This window comes from Castanea sativa, chromosome 4, assembly GCF_040712315.1.
Source record: "Castanea sativa cultivar Marrone di Chiusa Pesio chromosome 4, ASM4071231v1".
Taxonomy (NCBI): Eukaryota; Viridiplantae; Streptophyta; class Magnoliopsida; order Fagales; family Fagaceae; genus Castanea; species Castanea sativa.
Genome location: NC_134016.1, coordinates 42,681,978 through 42,692,758, shown reverse-complemented (window position 1 = coordinate 42,692,758; position 10,781 = coordinate 42,681,978). Strand labels below are relative to the sequence as shown.

At 33.0% G+C, this 10,781-nt stretch overlaps 1 protein-coding gene across 1 annotated transcript; it reads right to left on the bottom strand.

Moving 5' to 3' along the window:
- Positions 1-5,664: 5,664 nt before the first annotated feature.
- On the bottom strand, positions 5,665-10,221 carry LOC142630576 (uncharacterized). The gene is made up of 6 exons (XM_075804588.1): positions 9,792-10,221; positions 9,461-9,574; positions 7,856-7,936; positions 7,264-7,436; positions 7,018-7,114; positions 5,665-6,239 (listed from the first exon to the last, which is right to left on the bottom strand). Exons 1-6 carry the CDS (start codon positions 10,140-10,142, stop codon positions 6,129-6,131), a joined length of 927 nt encoding a protein of 308 aa, XP_075660703.1. The 5' UTR covers positions 10,143-10,221; the 3' UTR covers positions 5,665-6,128.
- Positions 10,222-10,781: the final 560 nt, after the last annotated feature.

The following is a 10,781-nucleotide window of genomic DNA, read 5'->3' as shown; positions in this document are numbered from 1 at the left end:
AAATTACACATGGCCGGCTCAAAATTCATTTAACCTAGAAGCCATCTTCTTTCTTTTATTTCGTAAATTGCACATTCAGACTCTTGAACCAAGAAATGGACTTTTGAACCCACATGATCTCAATCTTTATCCCGTACATGTATCTATATACTATATTGCAAGATCAACTAATCATTTAAATTGACTCTCCAAAAAAAAAAAAACTAAACATTTAAATTGACTCTCCCAAAAATATTCATATTAGATTTTAAATAATAATGTTGTGCCAATCATCATTGTAATTAGATTTATAAACTTAGTGATAACTGTTACAGGTATTACAAGTTTTATTACAATAAGCTTACAATTTAATGTATCACAAATCATAGAAAAATAATTCAAATATTCAGTTATAACGTGGTTGAATCACACCAATCATATTATCACATCAATTTGTAAGTTTTATGTAGAAAAATTTGTATCACTTTTAACGTTTTCATTTAAAATTGCTTTAAAATTATTTCTAATTCATTCTACTTAAATCCCATTTTAAAGTTTACAATCCATTGGAAAATAGCCACACTTTCTAGCCAAAACTTATTATTAATTTAAAAACAATCTTAATAAAAAAAAAAATTTACCATGTTATTATAAAAAAATTGACTGTTCGTTTTTAATATCTTTCATAATGTAAGGTCACAATTTTGTCCCTAAACCCAAAAGAGAAAAGGAAATAGGCTCAAAAAACTCAATACAATGAATTTGTAGAGAGTGAATTGGAAATCTAGGCACTAATGAGTATGTATAACAATCGTAGTGGGCCAAGATGATAATAGAATAAAGATGAAGTAATTTTATATAAGGAAAATCGTTCCTGAACTCAATCCGAGGATGTTAATTCTTCTATTTAACTCCCTTAAGGACAGATTACAAATATTGTTCTTGAGTCTACAATGTTTTTCTCTATTTTTTCTCAAATCCCCTTTTCTTTGGAATTTTTTCCATTTTATACTATCTTCTTCTATCTCTATCCTCCACGTGTAGATTAGATTGCTTGTGTTGATCCTTATCCCATCAGCACATTCCTGAAATCTTTGAGAGTAACTGTAAGGTTGAAAATTCACTGTTCAGGTATCACTTCCTCATTAATGCGGTCAGAGAATTAGCTACAAAGCATTCGATGCGGTGGTAATAGCTTTCTCTGAGATATTTCATACTTTTCTTTTGTCCTGTATTCTTACGATGCATCATTATCAACAGAATCTCTTGGAATGTTGCTTTCGGGTGACAGACCATACCTTCTGACATCTGCCTCATTCAACTAAGGAGGTATCTCTCCTTGAACCCCTCCTCAAACCATTGTAATTTCCCCTTTGTCTTTATTCTTTAACGCTGACCTTCCTAACAATGTTCACATTGTCCTCGGACAATTAAGCGTCCTCGAACCGGGCCTTTGACTCAATATACACTATTGGGCCTATTCTCCCTACACATAATAACTCAATTTTTAAAAATTATTTGAAAACATAAACATTGCCTAAACTCAGTGCATTACAATAACAAAAATTACTTTAAGAAATAAAAATAAATAAATATATCAATAGGTCAACAAAGTATATATATAGTCTTAATTAAATTGAGTAATAAAAAATACTAATAATTTGCATCCTTAACAAATGATATCCTTACAAGATTTTTTCAAGAGCCAACAAAAATTAAAAAACTAAACATTGATAATACTTAACTTAGGAGTACAAAAATTTTATATGTATATCTAATTGTGTAATTATGAAATGTGCCCGTGTGAATGCAAGAGGGTATGATTAGTTTATGGAAAAGGTTAACATAAAGTTAGAATTTATTACTTCTATATTTCAGACTGATTTAACCTGTCTCTCTTAATAAAAGCACTATGGTCTTTTCCCTCCAAAAAAAAAAACTAGCTAGCCGTGCCCTTTGCAGATACAAAGAAAATTTTGTTCATGGAATTAACCTCTTAAGCTCATTGGAAGCTCCTTCTCTACTTACTAGCTCTATTTTGGGGACTTTAATTTGCTTACGTGAAAAAGGGCAGGGAGACCTTTTTCTTCATCGTTGTATGGTGGAATTAGCAAACCTTTGGAATAATAGTTCAGAGTAAGTTGAAAGAGCTCCAAGATCTAATTGTTTACATGCAAAATGAAGTTACATCGGTTAAAAACATAGAGAAAGATAAGAGGTTGACATGGGAGCACAATGAAAACCAAAGTATTTTAGAGGGTGACTTGGGATAGAGAAGAATGGAAGATACGAACAAAGCCTTGATGGCTAAACTCAACTAGAAATTTCTCACTAAGAAAAGACCACAGTTTGTTTGGGAACAATTTATCTAAGTTTTTTTTTTTTTTTTTTTTTTGTGTGCTGAAAATGTACTAAATTATATTTGTATATCAATAAAATAAGAAAAATTGAAGTTTTAAAAAACTGTATATAAAAGCTAAAAGTTAAAAACTGAGCAAATAAACTCAAGCTAAATGGACACGTGTTCTAGGAGAGAGATGATCTTAGAAGTTTTTTATTTATTTATTTTATTTATTTACTAGAAACTTCTCAATAAAACATATGGATACTCTGTTTGTTTCGATGAAAAACTTTGTGTAAAGATAGTTTTTCATGTTTTCAAGCGTTTGATAGATTCATAAAAAAAGAGTCAAAAGAAAACTATCTTTGGTCAACAAAAAAGTATGGTTTATTTTTAGAGATTATTTTCCACTAAATTTTTTTAGAAAACAACTCTATCTCATAGTAAACTAAATAAAGGAAGTTAAAAAATTGTTTTTAACTTATTTAATGTTGCTATCAAACATAGGAAAATGATATAATTTTATAAAAAATACTTTTTAAAAAATTACTCAATTTCTAAAAAATATTACTGCCCAAACAAATAGAGCGGGACTAATCTCCTCAAAGTAAAGTAGTAGTTGAGAGAAAAATTTTCCGAAGGCAGAGACTCCTAAAGATGGTTCATGCCTTCGTTGTAATGGAAGTCAATTTGAATGGAAGAGACCCAGTACAAAAAGGGAATCCATAATGGAATTTGGAGTAGCATTTGGGATGAGGTTTAGACTATGGATCCACTCCTTTCTTGACTTCATCCTCGTAACTTTTTTTGTTATTTTTTTTTTCCATTATTTATATCAGTCACGTAAAGATTGTGGTAAAACAATAAAAGTTGTGGTACAAAAGCTACAAGTTACAAATATAAATTGTCTTTAAATTGAAATCACTTATATTTTGATTCATGTAAGTTGGATTTTGACTTTAGGACTTATCAATTAGAGTTCAGTGCAATGGAACACCACCCCCAAAAAAAAAAAAAAAAAAAACAGTAATCCAAGCTTTGGATGATGAAACAACTAAGCATGTCCTTAGATTCCATCTTCCTCAAGTTGTAGCAAAAGATGGTTACATTGGACCCCAAGTATAAGTGAGTTTTTCTACAAAATCAGCATAAAAAGCTTATCAAGATCATAATTCTCCACAACAAGCCCATTACTGAAATTGGAGTAGAATAAGTTATGAAGGTCAAGGATTCACGAGCAATTGAAACTATTTATTTGGAATATTGCTTGGGACATTCTTTCACCTAGAGATATGATAAGGTCTAGGTTTGCTATTGAAGATACTAGTAGTCCATCATGCCATGATGCATCTGAATCATTTTGTCACTTGTTCATCTTTTGTCAGTAGCTTAAAATAATAGTGAATGGGTGAAGATTTTGCTAAATCCAAGCCACTATCATAAATCATAATATTCCTTTGGAGGAGGCTGAGAATTTCTTGCCTTTTGCTATTGCCTGTTGTGATTTGATTTTGGATGTGTAGAAATAACCCAAAAAAAAAAAAAATTCCAGGGGCTATAGACCCTTTAAAAATTGCAAGGTATATCAAAGTCAATAAAACATACATCAACGATAAACAAGCTTGTACACATATATATAAAGGGTTGTGTTAACGTAAGGTGCCCGTTAACAACATACTTTGAGTAAATTTTTAAGTAACTTTTTCAACTTTTGACAATCTTTCAGTTTTTGGCAATTTTTTTCTACCTTTTTTGACAATTATTTTGACAACTTTTTTCCTTTTTTTTAAGTGAAACACAAAAAAAGAAACCTTAACAAGCACCGGATGATGTTTGTTAACATTTCCCATATATAAAAGCAACAAGAAGAACTAGAACTCTAGAAGTCAACAACAACAGTAAACAAGCCTAGGAAACCTTATACAGTTCAACAAAGTCATTAATGATATTTTGATTTTGGAACTCTCCCTTACTGGGCAATAGCATGTATCAGCTACATATAGCATCTTTCTTATATTGTATGGTCTATGTGAGAAAGATATTGCACATAACTAATACATAGATACTTTTTCCTACCGCACATGGCGCAGGTAACTTTAACGCGACAATTAGAGAATAAAAAGCAGAGATCCTCCAGATTCGGTCAAACACCATTGATCCTGGTGACCCTCAATGGGAAGAAGCTTTGGCAACACTGTTGGCATTTCTTTTTTTCTTTTTTCTTTTTTCTTTTTTCTTTTTTGCCGAATACTTGGAAAATAAAGCATTAAGGAGGAAAAGAGATTGCAAGCTAGAAGAGGAAGCATCCTCTCCATCAGCAGGGTAAAAAACAGAACCAGGAATATTAAGTGTTAAAAGAGAATGGTTTCTCTGAAATCATGTTGGAGGGGGATGCGCTTTTTTTTTGGTTAAGAGAGAACTCTATTAAACTTAGCTAGCCATGAAAGGCAAAGTATTGGCTACACGCCTTTCATAGTACAGACCAGTGGCATCTTCATTAACAAAAGTTACAATATCAGGGGTAGGGGGATTAAACAAAATAACAAACTCTTCTTGCTGCACATCTATGAATTCCAACACTGTTGCCAAACTAATGCCAACAGTGAGCTATGAAATGGTTATTAGATGCGCTTTAACAAACTCTTCTTGCTGCACATCTATGTAATGGTTATTTATAGATGTAATGGGATGCGCTTTAATGTTATAGATCTTATTCATTCTTCCTCTACTGCAGCTCACTGGTCTATCTAATCTATTATTGTGCATATTTTGGTTGTTTAAAGTTCTCTTTTTGTTACTAAAAAAAAGAAAAGAAAAAGAAAATCTCTCTCTTTGGAGAGCTAATTCTATGACCACTTCATTGCCCGTTGGGCCTCTTGTTGTAACCAAAGAAAGAAGGCTTTCCATCTCCTCTAGTCTGAGGATAGATGAAAGATGGACAGTGACAGTGTTCCTCTTCCCCTGTTTTGGTTTAATAAATTCCATTATCAAGTGAAAAATAGAATTGATGGGAAAACAAAAACCAAAAGCTTGTCCTAGAGCCAGTTTTCTTAAAAAATAATAAATGATAAAATAAAAATAACCTTCTCTCTTTTCAATGAATAACAAAATGTTATTTGCAAAAGGCATTATTTATTCAATAATTCAACCTAGCAGTACTTTCCTAATAAAATTAGGCCATGATTTGTAAAGTAAGAGTTCTTAATTTCCTATTCATTAGAGAGAGAGCATCAATAAGAAAAATGTTACTTGCAAAAGACTCCATCTAAAGAATTGATTCTGCATTTTTAAAAACTCCTTGACCATAATTATATCAGTAGATCAAAAGGCCATACCTTTAGGGATGAGATCAAAGGCCATTGATCAATAATATTTAATCACTGCCTTAAGAATCAGGATCATAAAATATTATTGACATTGATTCGGTACCATTACATCTATAAATAACCATAATTTATATAGCTTGTCCAAATTCGAAGACAGTACTGAATCCACCCTGAGTTCCATGCTGTTGAACCTAAAACTGTCACACACTGTCCTATATATTCATCTCTACAAATTGATTTCTTTATAAGTTTGCTATATATAATTTCAATTACTCATATCCATCTGGACAAACAATGATGAGAATATGAACTTTTATTCCCCCAGAATGGAGAGGCCTTTCAACACTTACAATGCAGAATGCACATCAAAGTTACATTGCATGATATGAGTAAAACTGTTTTCCGAACCCTCAATTTGATAACCGCTTATGCATCTTCTTGACGCAATTCCACCTCTCCAAAGTGAAGCTGCATGTGATGTCTCATAAACTAACAGTGTCATCTCCTAGTATTGAGAGAGAAAATGGGGCAATGGCCACATTAAAAGACTGAGAGCCTACTCTATCGATGTGTTTCATCTCAAAGTCACCTTCCTGCATTTGAGCAAAACCAAAGAAACTTTGATTTTCTAGGTACGTTAAACATAAGACAGCATCATCATAAACGTAAACAGATCTTGTAACAGACAACTAGCATGAAAGTACATCAGTACATGTACCAGTACTACACATATTTTAACTCAATGAGCCTTTCTCCAAGCTGCAAACATCTCTCATAGACCTTGCATACATTATTTCGGCACCAAAGCTCTATTACCGAACAATGAAATGAATACCATATCCGGGGAGAAAAAAGGCAAGGCAAGGCAAGGCAAGGCAAAACCACACGCCCCACTAGAATGGAGTATGCTTGTCTGCAAGACATGCAACTTATTTTTGATGGGGCAAATACTAGGTGAATGAAAGGCGTTATATGCAAACTCCATGTCATGATGCTCAAGGAAAGATGATTAATTTACACAATTTTCAATGATGTGAAAAATAATGTTGATGGAAGGTTTCAAACTCTAGTTTGTCCTTTTGGACCCTAATGTTGGGAAAAATAAATTAAGTATTCAAGATGATGAATATGAAATATTTTAGCGATTCATTTCTGGAAGTTCTTGTCATGTAATAGTGCAGCTTACAAGCAAAATTCTCAAGCCATGTATCATTTTGACATTCAATTGATTACTGATCATAATGGTACAAACCTAAGCTAAGAAACTGAAAATGCTTCTTTCCCTGATTTTTTTTCAATTGATACAATACCCATGAATCTAATTTCATACAAGTAAGTAATAAAAGAGAAAGCAAAACAATACTATCTTACCATTCTGCCATTGGGAGTGTTTAATGGGCATGCAGATGAGTATTCGAAACCAGTACGAGGAAGTATAACAGGCTGTTCTCCAATAACTCCTATCCCCCTGAAATAAAGGGAGAAGGATCAAAATTTAGTACTTTTTTCTCTCTAAGGAATGCAACCCATACGAAGTAATAGGACCAGTTGAAAAATAAAATAAAAAATTATCTAGGAAGACTAGATGGACAGTAAAGATTAGAATAATTTACTCACCAAACATTCTCAATTTTTTCATTGGCATCAGTAATAATCCAATGTCTTCTGAGAAGTTGAACGGGGCGGTCTGAATTATTGGTAATTCTTATTCTATATGCAAAGAAGTATTGGCCCCTTGAAGGTTGACTACGGCCCTCTATGTAAACACTCCTGACTTGAACCCTGACCCCCTGAAAAAGAGAGATTTAATTTTAGATCTACCAATAATTGTACAGTTTTTAAAAAGACTTTGTTATATTTGTCTATGCTATACCAATCAGAAAGATAATCTAGGAACACTTGAATGTCCAAATACCAAAGGCCATTCCTTTTCTTTTTCTGCCAGCATTCAGGGGCACATATCTATCAAAACACCAAAATGGAGGAAGGCTTGATAAATATATATATATATATATATATATATATATATATATGTATGTAGTTACAAAATTAACTTTCTTACGGAATATTAAATGGACATAAAGAAAAGACCAAAGAGAAACCGTATGAAAACTGAAAAAAAAAAAAATGTAGGCAAAATTGAAATTGACTAACTAAACCTTGAGCAAAAAGAAATTTTTAAAAAAAAAAAATCAAGTTCTTAACATACCAAGGTTGTTGCATCACTTGAACATTTTAAAAGAGCGTGAGGTGCAATTTCCTTTAGCTCATCACGAAATTTAGCTGCATCCTGCAGTAAAGAAGTTCTCAAAAAAGAAAGAAAAAAAATCATTGCGAAATTCATAGATGGGAGGGCTTAAGATGGATCTGCGTCATACTTCAGAAATAAAGGCTAAAAATCTAAGCTTGAAACCAAAGATCAACAGTGTAGACTGTAGAGTTGTCCATATTCAATGAAGGGTCAAACTGAACATAGGGCAGAAACAAGACGTGTCTATATTATAATAAGCTTCCATATCCTTCTAATTCCTTTCTAATTGAAAATTCAAGAATTGCATGTAGTACACTATTTTGCCAACCTTTATAATATAAGAGAAAGATTCACATAATTGTAAGGGAATAGTCCACTTTCCCACCCTTAAAAATAGGGTAGTTGCAATGTCCCAGATTGAGCACTTTACCCATTCCGTTAGTATTTTCTGTCAAATTAATGGGTTTTTTTTTTTTTTTTTTGTGTGTGTTTGGAAATATGTCTGGACCTACATGTGAATGACCTTAATACTCTCTAATAAGAAACACATCACATGCACAATGATGACTTTAATACCCTCCAATAAGAAACACATCACATACACAATGATGAACCTTCAAGTTGTGAACATGATGTGTTTGTTATTGGAAGGTATTAAGGTCATTAATATATGGGTCTGGACACATTTTTTCAAGAAAGTGTGAAATTACTGTTAATTTGATGTAAAAAACTAAGGGAGTGGGTAAAGTGATCATTACAAAAAGATAAGGGGGGACATTGCTATATTTTAAACTAAATGGGGGACTTTGCAAATGTCCTGTGTTGAAAGGGGGGAAAGGTGTAAGTTGCCCTAACTTTAGGAAAGGCTTTAGGAGATGCTAGTTACAATTTGGAAGGTCATGCAATTTACCCTAATGTTACTTTTAGGCTTGAGACTAAATGAATGTTCACCGGAATGTTAGAACATAACTATAGCATGACAACTTGTCTACTTAGGATAAGTTTTTCTGTTTGCTTCTCTTGTCCAAGAGGACAATGGGTAGTAAAAAAAATTTTATTCTAATATCATAAAGCTATGGCAAGATACTGATACTTCAAAATAAATTGACTAAGAAGAAGATGAAGGAAACGGCACAACAATTTGCTGCTAGACAAGGTTTATAACAAAACTAACATTGCTTAGCAGCCATTGACACCTATAGTGGGTTTTAGATATCTCAACTTGTAAAGTCACCTATCGTTGAATAAGGGACTTGGGATTGAATCCCGCCCACGCCAAAGAGGAACTCACTAGTGTCTTGGCCTAATGCTAAAGAGGAATCATCATGGGGCGAATTCCATAGGTTCTAAACCCAATTAAAAATAAATGAAAGACACAGCTGCAGTGTCTGCAGCACTCACTATAATTGTTGCTTATTGTAAACCAACACCAACACCAACTTGATTTTAAACTTGTGGAGACAATAGTAACAATCCTAAAATTCAAGTTTACCAAATTTGAAGTCTAAAATAAGACCAAGAAATTCGCAATCTACATTCGGAGAAACACACAAGCTGGAATACCTCAAACCTCTCATCAGCAATTGCCTCCTTCATCAATCTCCTTAGACGTAAAACCGGCTCTTCTTCCTCGAATGATTTCAACGAATCACGTATCCTTGCAGCTTCTTCATAATCCTGTTAAATCAAAAACAAAACATTTTCAACTACAATCACTCATCAACAATTGAGCACAACAAACAAAAAAAAACAAGTATTTTGAGTTGCAACTTTGCTTTACTTTTACTTTATCTCTATAATTGAACAAGTTTCAAACACACCCAATTGAATTTCCATAATTTTTTTATAAAAAAAAAACATTTGCCAAGAACGTTCTAAAGTGTGTGTTGTGTACCTCGGATTTGGCGGCAACCTCCAATCGCTGCTTTAACAAAGCATAGGTTTGGCTACGAGAAAAGAACGAACTAGAACTAGAACTGGAACTCGGAATCGGACTCGGGGTTGAACTCGGAGTCTGACCCGGCCCATTACCATTACCATTATTACCACAAGCTAAAATCCTAGAATTCTTGGATGAATCTCTGGGATTGAACCATTGTTGTTGTTGTTGTTGTTGTTGTCTCCTTATTACTCCGACCTCGGATTCTCCAAACAACCCTCCTCCACAGCTTCCTCGGCGAACAACCAAGCGCCTCGTACCAGTATTAAAATCAGTGAAAACCTTAATGTTTAATAAAGATTGCATTTTTTTTTTTTTTCCCTTCAAAAACCAGATAAAGTTTGCCCTCAAATTTTGCTGCCAAAATTGTGTTATAATATGAGGCACAGAGATTAGAGGGATTTTTTTGAACTGTGCGGCTTAAGCCCGGTACACGCACGCACGCACTTTTTTATTATTATTTGCGGGTCACATAATTTATATATGAGAAATGATATGTCCACAACATTTTCACAGTATTTTTACAACAAATTTTAAGTGACAGATTGTTACTGGTTGTTATTATTGGGGCAAAAAAGTAATTTTTGTGTTAGGTTCAAATTTGAACCTACTAGCTTAGATCCAAGTCATCTAGATTTCTCATAATACTTTACCAAATAGATTTTCTTAAATCTTAACCATTCTTTAATGATTTAATAGTTTAGATTTTGCCATGTGAACATTTTACTAACAATAATCTTAATTTTTTTTGTTTACAACATTATTATATTATTTTTAAAGTATTATTAGTGAAATGCTGCCATGGCAAAATCTAAAGGATTTGAATCCAACCTGGCCTACACGCACTTCGTGTGCGATGAGGCTTTTTTTTTTTTTTTAGTGGAACTTTGATAGCAGTTTACTGTAGCTAGATGCTTTAAGATTTAGTAACTTTGATGTAGTGAG